The 27,777-nt window shown below is 42.4% G+C and overlaps 1 protein-coding gene and 1 long non-coding RNA gene across 3 annotated transcripts in view; one reads left to right on the top strand and one right to left on the bottom strand.

Moving 5' to 3' along the window:
• LOC119620821 (uncharacterized) overlaps window positions 1-13,897 on the top strand; it is a 44,282-nt gene extending 30,385 nt beyond the window's left edge. The window contains exons 3-4 of the long non-coding RNA XR_012092808.1: window positions 12,764-12,854; window positions 13,490-13,897. This is a non-coding gene — a long non-coding RNA (uncharacterized lncRNA). The remainder of the gene's footprint in view (window positions 1-12,763; window positions 12,855-13,489) is intronic.
• Window positions 1-27,777, bottom strand: part of RETREG1 (reticulophagy regulator 1) — a 144,761-nt gene that overhangs the window by 23,643 nt on the left and 93,341 nt on the right. The window contains exon 1 of one of the 2 annotated variants that reach the window (XM_007961250.3): window positions 14,751-15,178. The exons of the other annotated variant lie outside the window; for it this stretch is intronic. Within the exon in view, the coding sequence (XP_007959441.1) occupies window positions 14,751-14,785 (35 nt within the window). The 5' untranslated portion in view covers window positions 14,786-15,178. Of the gene's footprint in view, window positions 1-14,750; window positions 15,179-27,777 lie in introns of those variants that run through there. 2 annotated transcript variants of the gene reach the window in all.

The raw sequence follows: 27,777 nt of genomic DNA, 5'->3' as shown, positions 1-27,777 counted from the left end.
GATGTATGGAAAAGCCTGGGTGTTCAGGCAGAGGCCTGCTGCAAGGGGGCACCCTCAAGGAGAATCTCTACTAAGGCAATGGAGAGGAGAAACATATGGTTGGAGCCCCCATATGAAGTCCCCACTGGGGCACTGCCTAGTGCAGCTGTGAGAAGGGGCTACCATTCTCCAGACTCCAGAATGATAAGTCTACCAGCAGCTTGCACCCTCAGGCTGGAAAAGTCACAGGCACTCAGCACCAGTCCATGAGAGCAGCTGCAGGGGCTGAACCCTGGAAAGCCACAGGGCAGAGATGCCCACCCATCCTTCACACAAGTGTGCCCTGCATATGTCACAGAGAGTCAAAGGAGATTATTTGGGAGCTTTAAGATTTAATGACTGACCAGCCAGGTTTCAAACTTGCATGGGACTTTTCGCCTCCTTAGTTTTGACCAATTTCTCCCATTTGGAACAGGAATATTTACCCAATGCCTGTACCCCATTGTATCTTGGAAGTAACTAACTTGTTTTTTATTTTACAGGCTCATGGGGGTAAGGGACTAACCTTGTCTCAGGTGGAACTCTGTACTTTTGACTTTTGAGTTAATGCTGGAATAAGTTAAGGTTTTGGGGAGACTATTTGGAAGCATGATCGTATTTTGAAATGTGAGAAGCACATGAGATTTGGGGAGCCAGGGGCCAAATGATATGCTTTGGATCTGTGTCCCTGCCCAAATCTCATGTTGAATTGTAATCCCCAGTGTTTGGGGTGGGGCCTAGTGGGAAGTGATTGGATCACACGGTCCAATTTCTCATGAATGGCTTAGTGCTATGAAATACCTGAGACTGGATAATTTATAAAGAAAAGCAGTTTAACTGGCTTACAGTTCTGCAGGCTGTACAAGAAGCACAGCAGCTACTGCTTGCTATATATTAAAAATACCTTCTATATAACAGAAGGGATCAACTCAGAATTCTGTTATGAATCAACTCATTAGCAAATGAAATTAATGTTCTTGTAACCATTTATGCTAAAGAATGTAGGGCTATAGTAATACACAAATCACAGTAGCATGGCCACCACAGATGATACTGGGAGGCCATTTGGGGGTCTGACTAATCCACATGAGGAATCTGGGTTTCTCTGCTTGTAAAATAAGGAGCTGAATGTTAACCTTTTTTGGATCATGGCCCTCTTTGAAATATCTGTAGATCCTTATGGCTGCAATCTTCACTGATGTTATCTTTCCTTAGCAAAGCCAGTAAAATATAGAACTAGAAATTCTGTGTTTAATCAAAGCAAGGATCTCTGATTTCACTGGAAACAAAAATGGGGGTTAAAACGCAAAGGCAAATTTATGAGAAACAATGGTTGTTGCTACATGTCAGGGCCTAATTGTTGCTGCTACATGTCAGGGCCTAATTACCTGGCAGTAATTAAATCTTCCTTTCTCATTTTCATCATGGGGCTTAACAAGGCTGTTATAACCTGTCCTTATATATTGCAAATAATGGTCACTTCCAAGCTACTTTTTAAATATCAGATAGCATCCTCCTTCCCTTATTTAGAATGGTATAGATTAGTTATTAATTTCAAAGCATATTAAAGAGAGACTGGTATTTGAGTCAGGTGTGACAAGACAAAAATTTTTTAAAAAGAGATGGTATGGCCAGGCACAGTGGCTCACACCTGTAATCCCAGCACTTTGGGAGGCTGAGGCAGGCAGATCATGAGATCAGGAGATCAAGACCATCCTGGCTAATGGTGAAACCTCGTCTCTACTAAAAATACAAAAAATTAGCTGGGTGTGGTGGTGGGCGCCTGTACTCCCAGCTACTTGGGAGGCTGAGGCAGAAGAATGGCATGAAACCAGGACGCAGAGCTTGCAGTGAGCCAAGATCACGCCACTGCACCCCAGTCTGGGTGACAGAGCAAGACTCCGTCTAAAAAAAAGGGGGGGATGGTAGGAATATTCTTAGACTCAGGGTGTAAGTTGAGTGCTGACTGGGGACTAACAAACCTAGCAGTCCACCACTGTGGTATTCGATTCAATCCAATAAATCTTCACTTAGGTGTGGGGACTCAGGGGGTTATCAAATTGCCAATTGATTTAGGGCTTCAAACAAATTGATGTATTAGGCATGTTTCCAGTTTTATTTATTTAAAAAAGGAGCAAGAATTTAATGATAGAAGTCAAATCCAAGTAAAGGATCATTCTAAACTTTTCTGCTCAACCCCCACAAACCTTTTTAGTTTTGTCCACACTTTAAAAAAAAAAAAAAGAAGTAGCATTAGCAACTTGCTCCTACTCTCTCCAATGCATTTAACTTAATTTTCACAAACAGCTATATGTATTAAAATATAGGTTTTCCCATCATATCAAATGTCAAAGCAACAGTGGTCTAAATAAGAGACGAGTTCATTTCTCCCCTATGTCACAGCAGAGCACAGAGGTCCCAGGCTGATATGGGACATCCATAATGTTGGAGACCCAGGCCCTTTCCATCTCATTGCTCAGACACTGTCAAATCACACTGCCACCCCATGAACCTTCCCCCATCCACACTGCCACCAGCAGGAAGGGGTAAAAAGAAGCCAAGATAAGTCCCTTTTATCTTTAAAGTCATGGCCTACAAGTTGCCTGTGCAACTTCCATTCTCCTCCCACTGGCTGGAACATAGAAACATGGTCATGCCTACTTGTAAGAAAGTCTAGGAAACATAGTTCAATTGCTGGTGGCCACCACCCAGCTGAAACTTAGAATTCCACTACCCAGAAAAGAAAGGGAAGCTGGGTATTTTGGAACAACCAACAGAATCTGCCACAACAATTCTCTTTTTGATCCCTTATTTCATCAGTTTACATAATTTTATGCAATTACAATGGAAACAATGGGCACAAAGAGATTTGAGAATAAACACAACGGATTCAGCAAGCACACAACTCAAATGGTAGAAGCCGTGAGATACAGAGTAGGAGTAGGCAAACATTTTCTGTAAAGGGACAGATAGTAGGTATTTTTGGCTTTGTTGGCTATACAACTCTGCCACTGTAGCAAGAAGGCAGCCATAGACAATATGAAATGAAATAACATGGTTGTGATCCAATAACTTCATATACAAAAATCAGGCTGCAGGGTGGATTTGGGCCCAGGCACAGGAATCTACTAGTTCAGGGTGTCATAGGTTCAGACACATGGCTATACAAAGGTGATGAAAATCACTAATTCCACAAGCTACTAGGAACTATTAAGAGAGCTTCTACTCTAATAGCACCTCCCATTTATTGAGCACACACCAAGTGCTAGGCATGACATTAGGAGCTTTATTATTATCTCTAATCCTCACAACAATCTGACGAAGTGGGTAAAATGCCTCCATTTTCCAGATAAGAAAGCAGACACAGCCAAGAAGATGCAACCAGGATCAGAACCCAGTCTTTCCAGCCTCAATCCACCAGCCTCCAACGCCCGTTCTCTTCCAGATGAAACAAGTTCTTCTATGGAAGTTGGATGAAAAATTTTCCTTGGGCCGGGCGCGGTGGCTCAAGCCTGTAATCCCAGCACTTTGGGAGGCCGAGACGGGTGGATCACGAGGTCAGGAGATCGAGACCATCCTGGCTAACACGGTGAAACCCCGTCTCTACTAAAAAATACAAAAAACTAGCCGGGCGAGGTGGCGGGCGCCTGTAGTCCCAGCTACTCGGGAGGCTGAGGCAGGAGAATGGCGTGAACCCGGGAGGTGGAGCTTGCAGTGAGCTGAGATCCGGCCACTGCACTCCAGCCTGGGCGACAGAGCGAGACTCCGTCTCAAAAAAAAAAAAAAAAAAGAAAAATTTTCCTTTGGCTAGCAATAAGTGAAATAAATGCACACAATTTCTTGTCACACTACTGGCAAACCTGCTATGTCAGATTTGACATGTAAAGTATTACAATGACAAAGGCTTTCCTCTGATCTTAAAATAGCCCCTGCCTAGCAGTTAACCCAGGCTTTAGCAGGGAGGCACCTAACCTTCAGATTTTCCTGGGTAAAGTTGCCAAGGTCATAAGCTTCACAACATTGGTAACTAATAGGGGTGGGGGGGATAAAAGTCAAGGTCCCATCAACATCACTGACCACATATAAGGTCTTTGAAAGTTTATCTAAATAAAGAGAAGGATTATCACCCTCTGTCCTCATCTCAGGATAGGCATGTACCATTCCACCATTGCCATGCATGGCAGACCACACTAATGTGTCATCGTACTCTTTCCAGAAAATTCCCAACAAGGCCTCATGATCCTATTAGAGCTCCAGGCACCATTTCCAGTTTACAGGAGTTGGCATGAGAGAATGAAGTCATCAAACCCTCAACACTTGCCTTATGGGACACAACAGCTTCCAATTTTCCCCTCAACTGTGCCTAAAAAAAAGGAATTATCAGTTACCTCCTTTATCATCAGTGCCAATGTTTGCTGTACCTTAGTTTATTGAGCAAATCTCTTCTTGTTTCAGCAAGCAAGTCAATTCATTCGTGGTTTATGATTTCTCTATGCATTCATCTTATAATAAAGTCTATCTCAAAGCCTTCCTGAGCACAAACAAATATGCTTCCAAAAGGAAGTTTTCACAATATTTCAGAATGCAGAAACTATGACTACAGTCACGCATCGTTTACCAATGGGGATATGTTCTAAGAAATGCATCATTAGGCTATCCTGTCACTGTGTGAACACCACAGAGTGTACTGACACAAACCTGGATGGGCTAGCCTACTACACACCGAGGCTATAGGGTACAGCCTATTGCTTCCAGGCTACAAACCTGTACAGCACACTGCTGTACTGAATACTGCAGGCAATTATAACACAATGGTAAGTATCTGTGCATCTAAACATAGAAAAGGTATAATAAAAATATAGAATAAAAGATTTTTAAAAATGGGGTTGGCGCAGTAGTTCACGCCTATAATCCCAATACTTTGGGAAGTCGAGGCAAATGGATTGCTTGAGTTCAAGAGTTCAAGACCAGCCTGGACAACATGGCAAAACCCAATCTCTATAAAAAAATACAAAGATTAGCTGGCATGGTGGTGCATGCCTGTAGCTGCAGCTACTCAGGAGGCCGAGGCAGGAGGATCACTTGAGCCCAGGAGGTCGAGGCTGCAGTGAGCCAAGATCGTGCCAATGCACTCCAGCCTGGGCAACACAGCGAGACCCTGTCTCAAAAAAAAAAAAAAAGAAAAAAAAATGATGCACCTATATAATGTACTTACCACGGATGGAGCTTGTGGGACTAGAACTTTCTCTGGGTGAGTCAGTGAGTGATGAGTGAATGTGAAGGCCTAGGACATTACGGTGCACTACTGTAGACTTTACAAACGCTGTACACTTACTGAGTTAAATTCTTTAAATTTTTCTTTCATAATTGTCTTAGCTTACGATAACTTTTTTACTGAATAAACTTAACTTTTTTAAGTTTTTGACTCTTGTAATAACGCTTAGCCTAAAACACATTGTATAGCTGTACAAAAACATTTTCTTTCTTTTTATCTTTGTTTTAGAAGCTTTTTACTATTTTTAATTTTTTTTTTTCTTACTTTTTAAACATTTTTGTTAAAAACTAAGGCACAGACACACACGTTAGCCTTGGCCTACCCAGGGACAGGATGATGAAGACATCACCAGGCAACAGGGACTTTTCCACTCCAGTGTAATCTTCCGGAACCACTGTCACATACACGGCCATGTCTTTATGTGGCGCATGACTGTATTTAGAATTAACGTTCGGTTTACTTCAATCATGGAGGCTACCCCAGTCACTTTGGAGGAAAAGTTACCCACCACTAATGTTATAAGCTACTCCAGAAACATATATGTGCCATATAACTTGTGATTCCTGGAGAGAATGTTCAAAGCAATAGAAACTAGTAATTTCTAAGAAACATAAGCACACTTTTAACCCCTTTACCTAATCTAAAATAGAGTTTATAATTTTTAGAGGTATCATATTAAGATTCTGCACCGATAGATGGGTTTGTTTTCTTTTCAAAATGAAGCACTTGCTTACAATTCAACCTAACCATCACCATGCGATGTCACTTCCTGAGTCAGAGTATTATTTGTGCGCAGCTCCTTCTGTTTTGTTTACATGGCTAGCAAGGAGGCCATTCCTGATGGTAATTACCATGTGACACTCATTCACCACCACCAGCATCCTGTGTGGGTGTCTGCGCACCTCTGGGAATGCCAGGCTTCACCAATAAAACACTTGCATGTTGAGGACATAGCAACCCTTCATAAATCACTGTTACTAGTAAGAGAACATTCTGGGCTTCAACCCTTTCCCTCAACTGTTCCCATATCAGGCACTCACAACCACAATCCTCCCTTCCAAAGTAAAGAATCTGCAGTCTGGTAATTCCCCGCTGTCCCCAATGACACAACTAAGGGCCACAGAGCAATCTTTTATACCCTCCATGGTATTTACCCAGCGGGTAACAATTACACCTAGGGCAGGTCAACTCTGCAAAAATGAGGCTGAAGCAGGACAGAGGTTGTGGCCTGGCCTGAAAGACCATGGAAGCCTCCCTTTAAAGACGGTCATTTCTTCCATCTCCCTAATGAGAGGATGAGCTTGTCCATATGAAGTGGAGCAACACAACTGTCCTCTTGACATATGCACAGAGCCCATGGGCTTCTCCCAGGACAGCTGGGACATTCCCTACACCACCGTTGCCCAACTTCTGCCTCGGGATACTTTGTGATCTACATGAATTGCAATGCATTGCTACATCCAGGTTTTGCCTTGTGACTTTATCAATTTGGGATTCAGTGACAGCAGGTGCCATGGTTTTAAGAAGGCAGTTCACTGGTGTGATGGTACAAGGAGAGCAAAGAGAGAGATGAGAGAATGGGTGAATGAGAGATTGTGAGGCTAAAGAACATGAAGGGAAGAAGAAGAAGGAGGTCATGTGAAAGAAGACCATACAGGAGTGCATTCCAGAGGGTTCTACACACTTGCTAGAGGAGAGCTGAAATTTTACCTCTGAACCTCCAAATGGCTCAATCAGAAATGGAAATAGGACCAGTCAGAAGATGCAGAGTGCTCAAAAGACTAAAGCAAACCAATTGCACAAAAGACATATGCATGCCCCGAGCCTGAAATTCGCTGTGTGGGTACTCATCTCTCTATAAGATGCACTGGGCAGACATCCTTGCTTTCCCCCTAAAGAGTAAATACTTTCACTCAGCACGGTCCATGGCATAAGATCAATGTTCACATGTGCTAGAACAATCCTAGGAAGGGTCAAAACAAGATGAACCAACCACAAAGAGCCCACAGACCCTCTGGACCAGACTGAGCAGGAATGCACTCTGGAGCTGTTTGGGGAGTTGGAGCTTCTTCTAAAAAAGGGGCCCAGGTAACTTTGCACACCCCCTAGAGGAGACTACTACCTAGAGAGAGTGGGTAGACCACACAGTAAGGACCTGCCCTATATATTATGTCTGGCAATCGGGATTTTCTCTAGGGGTAAACCACAGATGGTTTGAGATGTTTTCACTCAATGTGACCCATTTTGTATTGCTTAAGGAAATGTATAACTATGTATCATTATTATTACTGTTAACAACTACTTCTGAGGACTTAATGAGCCATTCACTAAAGTGAATAGTTAACGTGGCTTACCATATTTAATCTATAGAACAAACCTATAAAGTAGGTATTATTATCCCCATTTTGCAGATGACAAAATGAAATTCAGAGAGGTTAAGTAGCTTACCCCAGGTCACCCAGCTAGTACCTGGTGAGGCTGAGATTTGCAGCCAGTAGTAAAAACAGCATTGCATCATTCTAAAACCCATGTTCATAGTCACCCAGCAGAATGGTTACAACGGTTAAAATCGTTCAGTGTTTACACTTTAAAATACAAGCTTCAATTAACTGGAAAGTTATTCCACGTAGAAGAGCTTATTCATCAAGCGACTACGCATCATTCTGTTAGGGAAAGAGGTCGTTGGCCTGCAATTTTTTTTTTTTTTTTTTTTGACACAAAGTCTCTCTCTGTTGCCCAGGTTGGAGTGCAGTGGTGTGATCTCAGCTCACTGCAACCTCTGCCTCCCAGGTTCAAGCAATTCTCCTGCCTCAGCCTCCCAAGTATCTGAGACTACAGGCATGTGCCACCACGCCTGGCTAAACTTTTTGTATTTTTAGTAGAGACAAGGTTTCACCATGTTGGTCAGGCTGGTTTCGAACTCATGACCTCAAATGATCCACCTGCCTCAGCCTCCCAAAATGCTGGGATTACAACGTGAGACACCGTGCCCAGCCTGGCCCGCATTTTTTTAAGAGCACAGAGAGCACCAGATGGCAAGTACTACCAGAGATATCCTTTCCACTAACAAATGATAAAATTTCATAGTCATAAATATTAAGTAAGCATTTTTTTCTCTTTCAGTTAGTTGTAAATTAAAGCCCACTTTCTTTGGCATTCTTCCCAAGGGAAAAGTGAGTTCTATGTCCCTTCCCCTCTAATCAGGGCCCTTGGGCTGCCTGACCAATTGAATATGGTGGGAATGATGCTGTCCCAGCTTCTGGGCCCAGGCCATAAGAAACAGGCAACAATAAAGGTGGGTTAATCCAAAGGATAGGATATTTTTGCAGGCATTTAAAAATGCTTCCAATATGGCTAGATGCCACTGAGAAATGCTGGTGAGAGAAAAAAAAGCAGCAGACAAAATTGTACATATGAGATACTTATTATAACTTTGCCAAGAAAATATATTCAGTAAGAACCAGAAGACAGTATAACAGTATTTTTTCGGGCATTAAGATTATAGTTGATCTCTTTGCCATTATATTTTTTTCCCAATACTATTTTTATCTTCCCAAATGAACAGCTATAACATCCTTTAGTGGGAAAATTGTTTAAAGAGACATTGTTTTTAAAATATACAAATAGTAGTGTATCAGGCTTGCTCTCAGACAAGACTTCATGTCCACATAGTTTCTGCAGGACCCAGATTAGCCCACTGTGGAGAAGCAGCAAGATGCTCTAATGTATTTAGACACAGATTTGTCATAAAGAGACAAGAGGCGGGGAATAAAGGGAAGCCCACACAATTAGGCTTTTGTCCTGTCAGTCACCAGGGACAGACCCTCCCCATGGCCACCCATAGCAGCTGCAGCCCTCCTTGGGTATGGTAAACCAGAGAAAACTTCATCACATTTTACGAACAGCAGAAAAGAATTAGTCACTCTGTGTTTAGAAAACAGAAATCAGCTTTCACAGGGGTGTGATTACAGGAAATTCACTGGGGCACTGCAAGGTTTAGGAAGCACACCACTTATTAACTGGTGATTCAGATATCTCACGCAAAACAAATTCAACAAACTCTCTTGCATCAAAAAGATTGCATTGTTCTACATGTTCTTAATCAATTTTAAATATTAGCCCAGCTGGGACAAATAGAATTTCAAAAGTGGTACACATTTCCCATATCTAAGAGACATTTTCCATGACTATCATAGAAGAGTGGAAGAAAAATAAATAATTTCATAGGCCAGGTGCGGTGGCTCACACCTGTAATCCTAGCACTTTGGGAGCCTGAGGTGGGTGGATCACGAGGTCAGGAGTTCAAGACCAGCCTGGCCAAGATGGTGAAACCCCCATCTCTACTAAAAATACAAAAAAATTAGCTGGGCGTGGTGGCGGGCACCTGTAATACCAGCTCCTCGGGAGGCTGAGGGGGAGAATTGCTTGAACCCGGGAGGCGGAGGTTGCAGTAAGTCAAGATCGCACCACTGTACTCCAGACTGGGTGACAGAGCGAGACTCCGTCTCAAAAAAAAAAAAAAAAAAAATACAAAAAGAAAACTAAATCATTCCTTCTACAAACTTTTGCTGAATGTCTATTATACCTTAGGGATATATAAATGAAGGAGCCACAGCACAGTTAGAATTAAATGCTCACTCTTGTGTTGGCCCACAATCAGTGGTGTATTGGGACTGACCTCCGCAGGCTCATGAGGGCCAATATTTTGATTCTCTTTCCAGCTCTACTGTTTTTTTCTTTTAATTTTTATTTTAAGTTCTGAGGTACATGTACAGGATGTGCAGGTTTGTTACACAGGTAAATGTGTGCCATGGTGGTTTGCTGCACCTATCAACCCATCACCTAGAATTAAGCCCAGTATGCATTAGCTATTTTTCCTAATGCTCTCCCTCCCCCCAACCCATCCCCCAACAGGCCCCAGTGTGTGTTGTTCCCCTCCCGGTATCCACGTGTTCTCACTGTTCAGCTCCCACTTACAAGTGAGAACACATGGTGTTTGATTTTGTGTTCCTGCATTAGTTTGCTGAGGATAATGGCTTCCAGCTCCATCCATGTCCCTGCAAAGGACACAATCTTATTCCCTTTTATGGCTATATAGTATTCCATGGTGTATAGGTACCACATTTTCTTTATCCAGTCTATCGTGGATGGGCATTTGGGTTGATTCCATGTCTTTGCTATTGTGAATAGTTCCAGCTCCACTTTTAGTGACCTCACGTGGTGATGTGAAATCAACCGCGGTGGGAGTATTCACATGACAGGAATCGGCAGATGCTAAAAATCAGGCGTTCTCTACCACAGAGAGCAGATTCCATGGCATTCACCATCACCCCACTGCCTGCACGGCCCAGTGAAGGGCTCTTACATCCCTCTCCCACTTCAGCCACTCTCCTTTCTCCTTGGGTGCCAACCCTACTGACCTTTCTGTGCCCACACTGCCCTTCTTTCTAAGTGCTAAACACATCCAGGGCATTGCAACCACATAACAGCTATAGATGTGTCTAACTGCACAGGCTCCTCAGGAATCAACCACTTGCCTTCAAATCACAACGTCCTCACTTCACAGCTGTGTGAACTTTGTTTACTTCACCTCTGTGTACCTGTTTCAAAACCAAAGGCCACATATGACCTTTGTAAACATACAAAAGATGAAATACGCTGGCTCATAAGAATCCCAGCTGCACCCTGGTCAGGCTCCTGTGCCAGGCTTTTCTCCTCTTCACCCGAGTTTTGAAAGAAATGGTATTATCAATGATAGGCTTTGTCAATGTAAAATTAAGCCTAAAATCTGGCTAATCTGAATTATTAAAACATCTGGATTGCAGAATATATTTAAGTCAATTTCTTTTAAACTTCCAAGAATAAAATTCAGTGCAATTATCAATGACGTTTTGGCTTTAAAAGTGCTTTGGTGGTCTTCAACACAATAGCCTTCATGTGTCCAGAACACAAATGTATGGCAACCCTACCGCTCCAGCAGTCACAAGAGGCCTGTGAGCAGCCAAAACTGGTATTACTAAGTTCCAGTTGTGTGGACTCAGTGGCCTTTGCAGACAAACTTTTCAGTCCTTACTGTACGACAAGTCCAGTAGGATGTTTCACAGGGGCCTGGATTAGCAGGTGACATTCTGCTGTTAATCCCCTCCCCCAGCCTGCACGCCAGGTACTCTCCCACATGACCATTTTAAGTTTTCATTTCCTCAGCCCCTATTATCTGAAATACTCTTGCTGACTTATTTTTCACCTTGGGGTCTGTCTCCACACCTGGGCTGTGTGCTCCGTGACAGCAGGGGCCTGACGTCACCCTAGCTCCTGGCACTGCAGCTGGCTGACATTGGGAGCACCATAAAGTCCTACCAAGTGAAGCAATGAACGTGTGAACACAATTATCTGGGAAGTTATCCGGAAAGCGCTTCCACAAGAAGATGCATGAAGAGCTCCATCTTGATGCCTAGAGTCCCCCTCCCTTCAGGACAGCTGGAACAGGGACCATCCCCCTTTCCATACCCCTCAGCCCAGGCTGCTTGCTGAAGGCATCAGAGGCCCTCCCAGGCCCCGGCTCCAAGGTGGGGCCAAGGAACCATTGCAGAGCCAGGCCTCTGGCCAGGGTACATGTTCCCTCCTATTTCTTGACCTTGTCTGCTGCCCTAGTCGCTGCCCCCATTATTCTTTCCTTCTTCTCTGGCCCCTGAGGCTCCCTGTTTGGGCTTCTGCCTTCCTCACCTGCTTCAGAGTGGCACTCAGGTTCACCCTCTCCCCTCGTCTCTTGACCTTGGAAAAGAGCATGGAGTCTCCAGAGGCTCCTACTAAGACCACATATTGCTGACAAAAGATAAACCACAAGGAGGGGGGTCTCTCCTGGACCTGCCCCCTCTCAGGCCGTTGGTTCACCAAGTCCATTTGGTGAATATCGAATGGTGCCCTGGGGCCATGAGACCAGGTCACACACAGCAGTTTGCCCTACACCGGATACACTTAAGAAGCTGCTGAGCATTTGGCTTCCACTGATTTTTTAAAAACCAAACTGAGATTTAGCTCACTGATGGTTCCAGAGCAATGTAGGACATCAAGTGCCAAAATGGGACTAAAGCCCCATGAAAAAGCCTCAGTGTGAGACTCAACTAGAACCTGCTGCAATCAAGCTCTAAGAATGCACTTTGTCCATAGATAAACAACTTCCAACAGTTATTTCTCTTTCAGACAAGGCACCAAAAGACTTGTCCAATGGCATTTCATCTCAAAGGTAGCAAAAGTCAAATTCCTTTTCCACTGCAATCTTTTTATTTATTTATTATTATTATTATTATTATTATTATTATTATTTTGAGACAGGGTCTTACTCTGTCACCCAGGTTGGAGTACAGTGGTCTGATCATGGCTCACTGCAATCTCCACCTTCTGGACTCAGGTGATCCACCTCAACCCCCCTGGTGCACACACTTGGCTAATTTTTTGTATTTTTTTCTACAGACAGAGTCTCCCTATGTTGCCCAGGCTGGTCTCAAACTCTTGGACCCAAGGGATCCTCCTGCCTTGGCCTTCCAAAGTGCTGGGATTACAGGTATGAGCCACAGCACCTGGCCAGTTGTAATCTTTTATTCCTAGCCTAGCTCTAAACGTTCCCCCTGTATGGGTTGCCCCTTCTTTCTGCACAGATAGAGGAAAAAACAAATGTATGAAGACAAAGTATATTGTATAGAAAACCACCAATGGGTAAAAGCTTAAAGTTATCAAAATTAAAACTACAAGTAGCGGGGGAGGTGGCACAGGAATATGCTACCTCAATGGAGGAGTCGTCTCCCATTTTCAATCCAATACATTACTAATCCTTGGTAATAATAATCATTATATGTGTGTACAATATATAGTCATGTGTGTATAGCTGTATAATATCTATATACTCTTATCTATTTACCACTGTTAACCAGCATTCTTAGAAAAATTTCTTATGTTTGTTTAGTATATATCACAAACAGTTGGTTCAAAATATTTATCAATAATTACTACTTAATTGTGAAAATATCGCATTTCATTAAAGCAACCCTAATCACATTTCTGCCAAATCTCTCCCTTCTTTCAACCTCTAAAATGAGTAGGCCCCAGAAATATGTACTGCACATATCAAATAGCTTATCAATACATTTCATTCTACAAGTATGTGTTCAAAATGCCTATTCTGTGCAAAATTCTATGCAGAGAGCTGGTGGGAGTGCCTAGGTGCCAAGAGGAAAATAAAAGTCCTGCTGCCAGAAATGTGAAAATGTCTTGAAGGGGATACATGCAAGGAAACTAACCCATCGTCTGGAAACTGAACCTGACATTTACACTTCTCTGGAAATGTTTCCTTAACCAGCTGGCTAACCCATATCCCACTCTAAGCATTTCTATAAATGTCATCTTCAAGTACTTGATTTACTGTGTCATTTTATGTCGAAAGCTGTTTCATTGTTCAATTAAATGTCCACAGAATGTTAATGTACTAGGAAGGAATTTGTAAGAAAAGAGAAACTAGAAAACTAGAGAAAAGTAGCTTTTACAGACTCTCTTACAACCGAGTATAATTACCACACACACAAACATGCCCCATATACCCATGGCTGAAAGGGGATGCTTGTCTTTAATACAATGACAAAAATATATTTTGGTGCCCTTGTTCCTAGAGAGTTACCAGTTTCCACTTTCTTGGGCAAGAAAATTGTCCCACTCCTTTTCTTGTTTAATAATTTTCTGTCTATTTCATATCCGAATTTCAATGGCCCCAATTAGAATTCCAACGAAGGCATCTAACTGACTCATACAAAAGTTGTTCACAGCAATGGGGCTAAAATGCAGACTTTTTCACTCTAGGCACAGTTACGCTCATATGAGCAGGAATTAATTGCCTGCTTCCTTTCCCTCCTCTTGATCTCCCCTTTCTTAGAGTTAGATATTAATATAAATAGTGATACAATTAATGTACTCCCTGTAAAGGGAGCCCAAGTGATCACATTTTCAACAATAAGAACTGTGGTTTTAAAGTTTTACAATATCAGAATGGTATGTTGGTCCAATGTTTAACCTTTAGAAATGCTTAACAAATCTTTAAAATGCGAAAGGTTTTTAAAAATGTTCAACAGCTTAGATTTCCAACAACTATCATCTAATGTTAAAAATCCAACATGAAAACATTCAAGTAGATTCTACATGATGTGCTGGGAAACACTTTTTTAAAAAATTTCTGGCCATCACTTTCTGATTCAAGAAAAGCACTTATTGGTATGTTTTTAAGAGTACATTAAGTTATTTGTCTCTCTTGAGTTCGTGCCAAAGAAAATTATGTTTTCTGAAATTAAAGGGTTGCATTCTTAATATTTTTACGTTTTAAACTCCTTTTTAAATTAGTCATAATATTTTTAAAAAGATAACTAGCCAACGAAACAGACTGAAGAATAAGTTAGTACGTAGATATCACAATTACCTTTTGCCTGGTCCAAAGTCTTCACCTTCAGGCATTTCTGCCCTTTAAAAATAACAGTGGCGAAGGCTGCAGCACCTGCTAACCGCAGCTAATGGGGCCAAACAATAGTTTCTTTTCTACTCTAATGTTGAATATCAGGAGGAAAAAAACCCAGTAGAGACGTTCTTTCCTTTTTGGAAAAAAAGTGCTCCTCCCTTACTCAGAAAGTCGCTGTTTACAAACTTCCAAAGCGCCTGCCTGCCTTGAATGAAGCTAGGAGCTGGGTTATTATCACTGCCCCCTTCTAAAAATAAATAGGTCACCTCTTACTCCCAGTACCGTGACAGGCAGCTGGAATTGAGCCCTGCCCAGCTGCCCCGCATTCTCTCTCCAGTCGTGTGAGAAGGTGTCCCTGCTCAGCCAGTAACCTTCATTGGATGACTTCACTTAGGCCCGCCTGCCCTTTCTCTTCCCCCAGCTTTTTTTTTTTTTTTTTCCTGACATGACTAGGCACCCACCTAAGGGTGGAGTGGCCACAGGAGGTTGAAACCTCACCCTGGGCTATCAAATCTCCTCCTCCGAGTCACAGGAGGGAGGTGGAGAGCAGACAGCAAAACGGGCTGTACCTGTGAGAGTTGGGGGGTTTGTCTGGAGAACGCCTAGCCACTCAGCAAGAAGATCCCTTACTCAAAAAAGTTTCAAACAAAAGCCATTATGCAATAGGGTTTTGAGGGATATTGTTTTCCAAGAAAATCTTTCTTCGGGTCATCTGGATTTCTCAACTCACCGGAAGCATGCACACGAATGTTGAGTTCATGTGTTCATCCGGGCAAAATGCTTTCTCCCCAGGACTTCCCTGTCCTCAGGGGTGGCCTGACACTGGCACAGGAAGGACTGTGGGTCTAGATGTTTTCATAGCTTGGCCTGTCACTGAAGAGGAGCTATCCCTCATTTGCTTTTTTAAAAGAGTACAACAAAAATCCCTTCAAATCTTGCTCTCAAAAAGGCCAGAAGAAATATTACTGAAATTTCTATAGGAATATATCCTGAAAGCTTTGGACAAAAAGTTGAAGCCATTTTTTTTTCTTGAGTAGGAATATTAGCGATGGCAGAAAGCAAGATCTAATTATTAAGAAACAACATTCTTTTCAAAATGTGTTGCCAGGTGCGTGGCTCACGCCTGTAATCCCAGCACTGTGGGAAAGCTGAGAGAGGAGGATCACTTGAGCCCAGGAGTTCAAGACCAGCCTGGGCAACACAGTGAGACCCCATCTCTACAAAAATAAAATTAGCTGGGCCTAATGGGATGCTCTTGTGGTCTCAGATACTCAGGAGGCTGGAGTGAGAGAATTGCTTGAGCCCCAGAGGTGGAGGCTGCAGTGAGCCAAGATCGTGCCACTGCACTCCAGTCTGGGTGACAGAGGAAGACCTTGTTTCTTTAAAAAACTAACAATAAAATAAATTTTAAAAATAAAAAAATAAAAATCTGTGTATTCTGTTGTTATGTTATAGCTAATCTTAGGAGAAAGAAAAGGTAAATTTAAATAACTGAAAAGTTGAAATGCTGAAAATATTATCAATGACAATATTGTGGCACTTGTATAAAACCTTACCAGCTGGGCGCAGTGGCTCACACCTGTAATTCCCAGCACTTTGGGAGGCCGAGGCAAGCAGATCACCTGAGGTTAGGAGTTCAAGACCAGCCTGGCCAATATAGTGAAACCCTGTCTCTACTAAAAATACAAAAATTAGCCAGGCGTGGTGGTGCGTGCCTGTAATCCCAGCTACTCAGGAGGCTGAGGAAGGAGAATCACTTGAGCCTGGGAGGCGGAGGTTGCTGTGAGCCTAGATCGCGCCACTGCACTCCAGTCTAGGCAACAGAGTGAGACCCTGTCTCGAGAAAACAACAACAACAACAACAAAAACCCTAATCAATACAAAAGGCTAATTCTCTTATCTAACTTTCTGCTCTGATTATTCTTTCCCATGAAATTTACCTTTTCTTTCTCCTAAGCTTCTAGCTTACTATATCTTGAATACCTGAACATGACTGTTGTTGATCTTAATTGCTGGTTACCACAGAACTGAATATATCCCTGAGATCTGCCTCTCAATTGTAAGGGATGATGAACTGATTCAGTGCTATCACAGATGGATTCACTGTTACCAACAGGAAATAGTTACCATTACAGACAGTCCCCAACTTAAGATGGCTCAACTTAACAACTGTTTGACTTCACAGTGGTGCAAAAGCAATACTCTTTCAGCAGAAACTGGGAATCAAATTTTAAATTTTGATCTTTCTCTGGGCTAGCGACATGCGGTAGGGTACTCTCTTGTGAAGCTGGGCAGCAGCCGTGAGCCGCAGCTCCCAGTCAGCCTCGCAGTCACGAGGGTGAATAGCCGGTACTCTGCAGTGAACTGTGTTGCCAGTTGATTCTACCCAACCATAGGCTGATGTAAGTGTTCTGAGTACAAGGTAGGCTAGATTACGCTTTGATGTTCAGTAGGCTAGATGGACTAAATGTATTTTCAACCTACAATATTTTCAACTTAGGATGGGTTTCTCAGGCTGTAAGCCCATGGTAGGTCAAGGAGCACCAGTACTTTGTTTTAGCGTCCCTTCATGCGTGTTAAAATTGCTTGTTCTAACCAGGGAGTCCCCTTCAGGTATATTTGTGGTAATTCCCAAAATTCACAGGAACAAGGAGGGTGTATTAGTCCAGCCTCGTATTACTATAAAGAAATACCTGAGACTGGGTAATTTATAAAGAAAAGAGGTTTCATTGGTTTAAATGGATCTGCAGGCTGTACAGGAAGCTTGGCTGGCATCTGCTCAGCTTCTGGGGCGGCCTCAGGAAATTTACAATCATGGTGGAAGGGGAAGGGAGAGCAGGCACATCACATGGCCAGAGTTGGAGCAAGAAAGAGTATGAAGGGGGGATGGTGCTAAACCATTCATGAGAACTCCACCCCCATGAGCCCCCATCACCCCCCAGCAGGCCCCACTTCCAACACTGGGGATCACAATTCTGTATGAGATTTAGCAGGGACACAGATCCAAACCCTATCGGAGGGAAAACAAGGACAGTACAGACAACAGATCCCGAGTGTAGCTACATAATCGACAAGTGTCCCCCCACTGAAGGCCTAAAATGGCTTCTTCACCCAGATGGCACCTTTCACCCTGCTGGGAACTAAGGTGCTTAGGGTTTCCTCACTGACCTGAAACCTACTAGACATTCAGAACTTAAGGACTCACAGAATTCAGATGTGGGAGAGACCCTGAGTGCCACTGAAGTGATCACCAAGGTTCTTAGATGCTGAAACTGTGGCACAGCAAAATCAGGTGACTTGCGGGTGATAGAGCCAGGAGTCGCCTCCAGGTCACTATGCCTTGGCTGGGTGTCCTTCCACTCCAGCAGAGCCCACACATGCTGCAGAAGCCCAAGGGACCAGATACCTCCACATTTTTAATTTTCCTGTATACACTCTCTTTCCAAACGTATGTCCATTTAATATTAGCAATATACTTTAAATGAGCATTTTTATTCTCCTTTGCAATTTCATCATATAGTATGCCCTAGAAAATCATGGCCACTTCAAAGCCAAACATTTACCTTTCTTGACACCTTTTTCCCCATCACATAACCATCAGTCTGAGTTTTGCTTTGTTTCTATCTCCTCTACAGCTGCTTTGATTAAAGCTCTGGAACTTTCTACTGAGACACTAGGAGAGACCCTCCCTCTCTTGGATGTTATAGGAAAATATTAGCAGTGAATGGCCAAATGCAGATGCCAGTGTGAAGACAGGTTGTCTCTTCATATCCCTTCCCAACTTTAGTAGGTAATAGAAACCTCAGTTTTTAGCTGCACGCATGGCCTTCACAGAATAAAAACTACCTTTCTCAGCCTTGTTGGAGCCAAATGAGGCCTTTTGTGATTGTTCTGGTTGAGGAGATGTTACTAGAAACACCAGGCCACTCCAGGTGTCAGAAATGGGATTCAAAGTAGACCTCTAGTGAGTCCCAGAAACACCGAGAGACCAAGCGAAGGTAACTGCCAGGGCCCACTGTGCCCAATGATCTCTCGCAGCAACTGGGGTCACGGTTGAGTTCTCTCTTGGATTCTGAGCTCTGTGAATTTGTGTTTTGGGCTCTCTGAGTACCTTTGAGCACTTTGTTTGATGCAGATTGGGTTCAGAAGTCATGACAGAAACAGGGCTGGGTCTGTAGGGAGGCCTCAGGTGTCTGACTGGGTCAAATTAGAAACTGGACTGGGTTCAGTAGGTAGGTAAGATTACTAGAAGACAGGGAATCATGGGCTTATCTGGATCTGAGGAGTTTAGAACTCAACTGTCTAGAACTCCAGCCAATGTCATGTAAAAGAACTTTGGATCCAGAACCTGTGCTTTTCTAAAGAAATGTTATGACCCTTAGCAAAGGGAACATAGAGTTACAGCAGCCACAGCAGTGGGGAAACTCCTTACAAAAGGCAAACAGACACATGTCTTTAGAGCCACAACAGCTACAAGGACCAAGGGGACCTCCTTGCACACATTTTAAACCAAAACCAAGGAGTCCCAAACTAAAGAACTCCATGCCCCAGTATCTGCCTTTATTGTAAATGGCCAGGCCATTGGAAAAGACATTGTCCATTTTTACACCAGCCGTCTGATGGACCAGCTCTTTTTGGTTTGGACTGTTTCTTCACTACAGGAAGCCCCAAAGGCTCACTCTTAAGACAATAATGAACTAGTCTCTCAGACAGAAGAAAGAATATCTCCACAGTGGGCATTTCAAGGACCATTTTCAGAAAAACATTTGTAAGAATGAGTCCTGTTCTCTTTGTTCGATGCTCCTTCTCCCATGGGAGCCTCTCAGTTGACTGAAACCCCTGTTCTCAAACCCCTGACTCTGTGCTCTGCCACCTCTGTCCACTTCTTCCTTGTCATGATCTTTGATGAGACAATTTATTTTACGCTGACTGGCAACTCTATTCTGACTGCACTTTTTTTAATAATTCATATTGTGTTTAATATCTATGACAGACTAAACATATAATTTAAGTTAACTTTAACGCATAATTTTAAATATGATTAAAATCAATCTTTTTAAGATATGGCTGAATTAACTTTGGTCAAAACACAAAAATTATTTATATACTGCTATTAAGGAATTTGTCGCTCTCATTCTGAGTTAAAACTTAATTTAAAAGCTGGGTTTGGGGAGAGTAGATTGTGGGTGCTTTTGCTTGATTTATGGGGAGGAGATGAGTAACCTAGAGCTCATGCTCTCCAAGAGCCATCTCCCTCCCACATTCTTATTTTTAACCTAGAAGGAATCAAGTGTTGAATCTTCTGCAAATATGGGAAAGCCCAAAGGTCCTGCTTTCTACTTGTGGGATCTGTAACCAGAAACTTGGCCCAAATAAGGCCTGCTGGTTCTCAGCACCACCTCATGCCACCTGCGTGAAGTTGGTACAGATACTTTCATTTTAGAATCTGTGTTTTTGCCTTGTTTCACTTTTATCTTCAGTATATTCAGTGTTATTTTTTCATTCATTAGATATTTAATGTTTCTCTTATTTTGAAATGTTTTAGCTTAGTTTTTTTTATTTCAATCGTTTTTCATGGATAAGTTCTTAGTGGTGATTTCTGAGATTTTGGGATACCCATCACCCAAGCAGTTTATACTGTACCCAGTGTGTAGTCTTTTATCCCTCACCCTCCTCCCACCACTCTCCCTGAGTCCCCAAAGTCCACTGTATCATTCCTATGCCTCTGTGTCCTCATAGCTTAGTTCCCACTCATAAGTGAGAACATATGATGTTTGGTTTTCCATTCCTGAGTTACTTCACATAGAATAATGGTCTCCAACTCCACCCAGGTTGCTGCAAATGCCATTATTTCACTCCTTTTTATGGCTGAGTAGTATTCCATGACATACATATATATATTTCTTTATCCACTCGTTGACTGATGGGTATTTGGGTTGGTTCCGTATTTTTGCAATTGTGAATTGTGCTGCTATAAACATGCATATGCAAGTGTCTTTTTCATATAATGGCTTCTTTTCCTCTAGGTAGACACCCAGTGGTGGGATTGCTGGCTCATATGGTCGATCTACTTTTAGTTCTTTAAGGAATCTCCACACTGTTTTCCATAGTGGTTTTGCTAGTTTACATTCCTATCAGCAGCGTAGAAGTGTTCCTGGAACCTGAAAGCCCCACAGGTATCTCCAAGAAATAAGTGCAAAGAACCCATCACCTTTATGAAACTTGCTCCTCCTTTATCCTTGTCTATTTCTTCTCTTAAAGAAATGTAATAAATACTTCATGTCTTTCTCATAATCTCCTTATTCCAATGTGCTTTCTTCATATAACTTGGCAATATCTCAATTTGTCTATTTTTGGTCACAGAATTTTTTTTAGTTTTAATCCTCATACGTTTCACATTATAGAACTGTATACAACACTAACACAACTGGGGGAGACAATGGTTTGCAAATCAAGAGAAATGATTTCTAGCAATATCTCACTTGTCATGAGGTCACAACCACGACAACTGCAGTTAAGCATCAGGAGGCAAGTAAGAAGGTAGTTGAGCCACTAAAATCATGTCACCACGTCAACGCAGCAAAGGACATCCATTTTATTGCTAGAACAGCTTCTCAAAAACTCATTCAAATCCTCTTCACTGTTACTCTACATACAGTCCGCAGTCACATGATTTCCCAGCCCCAGGGCAAATTAGAAAGCTCCTAGAGGCAGGCACAGTAATGCGAGAGAGAAATAACAGATAACAGTAAGGGAAAAGAAAAACTCTAACAACCATGGCAGATGCAAACAGCGAACACATTTGAGGCTATTCGATGCTAGGGCTTTAACAAACCTAATTCAGACCTGAAAGAATGAAAAACATATGATGACCCTGAAAAGATTTAACTATCTTCAGTAGATTGTGTTTGCAAAAGAAGAGAAACATACTAAACAGTTCCATGTAAATGGCTGAAATAAAGCAAAAAAAAAAAGTGCAACTTAAAGGAATAACCTTCAGTTGTCTATACCATGCACCCCAAATGTCTGGTAAATGGGATAGTCGTACATTTATACTACTTATAAAATACACAAAGTAGTTCATATAAAAAGAATACAGCATCTTTTTCATCCATATATGATTGAAACTATAAAAGACCCCTTCCAGGTAGAGATAGCTTAAGTCGCCTTCTCTCTGCATAAGAATTTTATATTGTGTCCTGAGTGATCAGCTGGAGTGATCAGCTGTATTGATCAGTCAGCCCAAGTGACTGAAAAATCTTCTTAAATGACAGCAAGACACAGAGATCAGAAACACCTCCTCTAAATTGGTCTTTCTAAAAATGTTGTCTGTAGAACAGCACAACCAAATCTCCCGGAGAACTTGCTTCAAAATGCAGATCCTGAGTTCCGGCCGAAATTCCAAGAATCAGAATCGCTGGGGGAAGGGCCTGAGGACCCGCGTCTTAGCACACTTCCCCCAAACATTTCTGATACAAGTGAAGTCTGAGAATCGCGGGGTAAATTATCACCTTGAAGCCAGGAGGAGACTGGCCAGGTCTGTGAATTCACCTTCTCCCACTCATGCCTCTGAGTGTGCCCAATCAGGCAGTATTCCTGGTTTTGACATTTCTTAAACTACACAGTAGAGAATAAAGTTAAACATGGACTTCTAAATGTTTTTGCACAAGACATACAACAACAACAACAAAAATCTAATAAGCCTGAATTAATTCCAAAAAGATCCTAAGAGGCCAGGTGCAGTGTCTCATGCCTGTAATCTCAGAACCTTGGGAGGCAGAGTTGGGAGAATCGCCTCAGACCAGAAGTTCAAGACCAACCTGATCAACACTGTGAAATCCCCATCTCAAAAAAAAAGTAAACAAAAAAAAAATCGTAAGATTTCTTAATCATATATGTGAAGCTTGAAGCAACACATGCCTGCAGGGGGGAAAATACTGAATGAGGAAAAGTAATCCCTGGGGAGCACTGAGGACTGAGGAGGAAGATACATCTAATAGGCATGTTGGAAGGAGGAGGAAGATATATCTAATAGGCATCTTGGAAGGATGAGGAAGATATATCTAACAGGAGTCTTGGAATGAGGAGGAAGATATAGCTAATAGGAATCTTGGAGAAGAGGCAGAACGCAGTTTACATCCAGAAAACAGAAACACAAATCCATTCCAAATCGGCCAGGATGTGTAGGCCTGACCTGAACACCCTTGAATCAGACGCTAGAAACTTGTTTTATTGTTCACGTGTTTGTTATCTGAATCCCCCACCTCACTGGAATTTAAGGCAGGGATGTTCTTGTTTAATACTGTATCTCAGCAATAGTACAAAGCATGATGGAGCTGACTCCTAGGATACAGCACATTAATATTATTTTTAGGTTATCTTATTAGTTGAAATTAATTACATAATCAAGTGAAGAAATGGTCAACTGAGGAAGAAACATGGAAGCTATACTCAATTCTTCCCTCTCCCTCACCAGACAATCACCAAGTCCCATCAACCCTACCTTATAGAGCTACACTTCAATCCACCTCAGACTCCATGCTGCGGTTACTGTCTTAGTTCCATTCATCATCTGTTGCCTAGGTTAGAGGCAGCCACATGTTTTTGATCAAGCACCCCTAGCAGCACACAGCCCCCAAATACATTGAGCAATTACAAATTACATGCATACACGTTTATAATGTACATGTATTACTTGTAAACATATTATGGACTTCACAAATCATACACACAAAATTTAAAATTTAGAGATAAAATAAATATAAGCATTCTTTGTAACAGCCAATAAGTGAAAACGACCTAGAGGTCTATCAGTAAGAGGTTAAATTGTATGATTCAATGAAATCCTATGCTGCCATTAAAAAGGATGACATTGTTAGGAAAGTCTTTACCTAATATAGTTAACAAAGAGAGAGAGAGAGAAAGAACAGAAATCAAAATATATAATATTTCATTCATGTGAAATATACATTTATGTATTTATATATTGATCTATATACTATGTATATTTATATATAATCAATATATTTACATGTAATTGATTTGTACATATTGATTATATATTTTGTACATATTGATATGTTTATATATGTATAAATATATGTATTTATATAATATATAATATATAATCAATATGTAAATATAGTTATTACACATGTAATACATGTAAATATATATTTATATATTATATATGTAAATATCTTGATTATGTATTCATATATTATATATGTAAATATCTTGATTATGTATTCATATATTGATTTATATATTTAGATATACATTTATATATTAAAGAAAATATCTGGAAAGCTACGTACAAAGAAGGAAAGGCAAACTAGAAGGACAAGGCAAGGAGGAGGAGGAGGCGATGGGTGAAGGGAAGGGAGGAGAGGAGAAAAAGGGAGAAAGAAAAAGCATTCAAGGACCTACACCATAGTTTTCTTCTGTGGCTTATGGAAATAATGAGTATTTTCCTTTTGCCTGTTTTTTTTCCCAGCAACAATACTCTTATGATATGAAAAAATAGTTTTTAAAATATAAAAAAGAAAAAAGATTACTTTTAAATGAAAAGGGGGTTGTAAGGGGACTTTCCAGGGTTCCCTGTCCCTACAGGGAAGAAATGCCCACTCACTTGGGACACAGGCCTTCAGGAGCCGCTTTCCAGTCAGTCTCTACAGTTTCAGGATTTTTGCTCAAGTCAAAGCACTGAGTCCCTGCCTTTGAGAAGCTGACTGTTTGGTAAAAGACATGTGTTGGCTGAAAGAATACAAGAAAGAAAATTGAGGCAAACCCTCCACTCAGTGACTCAAGAGTCTAAGAATTCCCCATCTTCACTCTTCCATAGCCCACCAAAGACTTCTAATGTCACCAATACAGAATTTGTTGCCTGTGAAAAGTCCGAGTATGTATTATGCACTTTGCCAAAGTAAAATAAGAGTATGGAACTAGCATCAAACACAGGATATTTCTGGAACAAAGTGGAAGAGGACATTTTTCTCCTTAGATCAAACTGACAAAAAAGAAAACACCCAAACAAAAATCAAAGGATCAAATGAGCATCTACACACGTGGTGTAAATGATGCTATCAGTAATGACAATCTGATGAATAATGACCATGTGCACCCCGCTGCTGAGGGAGAGATGGTGCCCCTCTCTCTTGCTGCTTGGTGGGTGGAATCACACTGAGACTTGTCCTAGATCAGTGGCTTTCAAAGCAATACAAACATTTTTCTCCAAAATACTATGTTATAGCAAATCTTAATAAGTAAAAGATACAACAACCAAACCAACAAGAGTGCCCCAGGTTTAAATGGGGGCAGGTCACTGACATGTGGTCTCAATTTCTGCAAAGACAGTCCCTGACTCAGGTCCTTGGAAACCCAGAGTTGCTCAGGATACAGTTGCAAGCAGTGTCCTGCCTCAACTGGACAGGCGGCAGGAGAAAGCAGAACCTTTTCCTCAGTCTCTTCTCATAATAATGAGATCAGACTTAACCCAGTTACCCTTTTATCTTTTTAAGTCTTTTTAAGCTTAGCACATGGAGTGTTTTCCTCAAAGCTCCTTTCAGCCCAAAATAGCCAGGACACTCAAACCAACACCCCGAGCCTCTGAAGCTTCCTGCCCCTGAGCTCTCCTGTGGACTGCCTCCATCCTTGTTCTGGAAGTATCACTGTAGTCACCGTTTTTCTCAGTCTACCGCGGACACTGCCCAGCTGCACCTCTTGTCCGGGTATAACTATTAACAGGCCCCTCTCTGTGTCTCTGGATAGGCCACAAATTGTAGGGTCATGCAACGTATCACTATTTCCTTATCCTGAATAGTCAGAACTTCCATTTTGTTCATTTGTTTGTTATGGTCTCAGTTGGGACCAACCACTGGAACCACGTCTTTGTCAGGGATCATCACTTTGGCCAGCGAGAGCTTCTCACCCCTTTCCTGTCCAGTCCGTGCCACCCCTACTGCCTGACCCTGTTATGGGTTGGACTGTGCCTCCCAAAAGGGTATGCTGAGGCCGAGCTGTCTGGAAAGCATGGCTTGGACAGAGCAGACGGTAGCCATCCAAGGGCTGCTGGAGGACAGGCCAGCCGGTGGGAGAGAAGGCCAGGAGAGCAGGACATGGACTTGCAAAGGTCATGATGGGGAGGGGGTGAGGAAAGACAGAAACACGGGCGAAGAGTCGGAGCCTGCAAGGGTGGTGTCCTGCCCCAGTCCTATTTTGTCCTGCTGATCTCTATGGTGGTAGGCTTAATGTCCTTTCTAATCAATAGGTTTTTTGGTCTGTTGTTGTTGTTGTTTGAGATGGAGGCTTGCTCTTGTCACCCAGGATGCAGTGCATTGGCATCATCTCGGCTCACTGCAACCTCCGCCTCCCGGGTTCAAGTGATTCTCCTTCCTCAGCCTCCTGAGTAGCTGGGATTACAGGCACCTGCCACCACACTTGGCTACGGGGTTTCTCCATGTTGGCCAGGCTGGTCTCGATCTTCTGACCTTGTGATCCTCCTGCCTCGGACTCCAAAAGTGCTGGGATTACAGGCGTGAGCCACTGTGCCTGGCCAATAGTTTTTTTAAGAAAAGTTCATTGACTGCTGCTATTAGTATGGTGCAAATGTAATTGTGGTTTCTGCCATTAAAAGTAATTTAAATTAACTTAAAATAATTTTTAAGTTGTGATATTTAGTGGTTAACGACCATTTGGAAACATGATGCAAAGTGTAAAGTCTGTGAGAACCCATTTGCCCCCCATTTTCAGCTTCACTCCAGGAAGGGTGGGGTGATGGCAGGTGGAGAAGAGGAGTAGGAGGTGGCAGGGAATTCAGAGGACAGGAGTAGCCTCGGGAAACACGGAGAGGGACAGGGGGCAGCTTGGTGACAGCTTAGGAAGGCCAGAGAAATAACTACAGGAAACAGGGCAGGGCTCAGACCTCACACTTCACCCAGGGCCACTGACTTGTTCTGCATTGAGTCCTGTGTTTACTGAGGCTCCTTTCATTGCACTGAACATGGTCTTTATAAATTCTGGTTTGTGACTCCCTCTCAGAAGTCCTGTGGGCCACCTGGAACTGGTTTTATTCCTACTTATTTCCTCATTCCTCTTCTCCTTAAAACATCATTGCTATGCCTCTGATACGAAGCCATTTTCTTTCTCTCTTTCTCCTCCTTCCCATTCTTCTGCCCTCCCATCCTACCTCCCAAATCCCTCAGAACTTCTCTAAAACCCTCTGCCCCAGTTTAAACTCCTGTAAAAACCAAATTCCCTAGGGGGTTAGTACTGCCTCTGGTTCAAGCTGCCCTCCACAGAACTCCCCTGTTCCTGAAGGACCTTCCTGCATGCTTTCTTATTTAAAGCTCTCTTCTAAGGCGATATGGCATGTGCATTTCAGGGGTGAGGTTCCTTGACAAAGAATCTTTGGTTCCGAGAAATTTAGAACAAATCGTCAGAGCAGCAGAAGAGCTCTGGCTCAAGTCTCACTGCTCTTAGCAAACATAAGTGAGTGGAAATTTTCAAAGTCCACACACCACAGAGACAGAGGTCTTTGTGGATAGTTGAGACAGGAGTGAATCAACAAGGGTGGCCCTCAGCTCAAAACAAACCTTATCTCCTGAGTTTAAAAGCACAATGCAACACAGAAGCAAATACATGGAACCTTCTGTTTAACTATGGGTTCTGTTACATGTCGATCTTCCTTATTGCACTCTGCTGATGTCAGGTTTAAATGATTTCAGTCCTTAAATAGCAACTGATAAGATGCTTCTTGGTTATCCATTTACCCAGTAGTTTTTGGAGAAGCCAAATTGAAAGGAGACTTTGCAGCTTGACAGCTCTGGAAGTAAATCATTATTTCCATATTCGCTGTGGGGCATGGGACAGGGGACCAGAGCACCTCCACTGGGCACTCCTTGCCATGTACCATCTGACGGCCTTGTGGTCTTGGCTGCATGAGCTTCGCCTGCTGACCCAGCCTTGAAGGGGGATGAGAGATTGCCTCAGA

The sequence above is a fragment of the Chlorocebus sabaeus genome, chromosome 4 (genome assembly GCF_047675955.1).
Source record: "Chlorocebus sabaeus isolate Y175 chromosome 4, mChlSab1.0.hap1, whole genome shotgun sequence".
Taxonomy (NCBI): domain Eukaryota; kingdom Metazoa; phylum Chordata; class Mammalia; order Primates; family Cercopithecidae; genus Chlorocebus; species Chlorocebus sabaeus.
The sequence above is the reverse complement of the archived record's forward strand: the minus strand, read 5'-3'. Positions and strand labels throughout refer to the sequence as shown.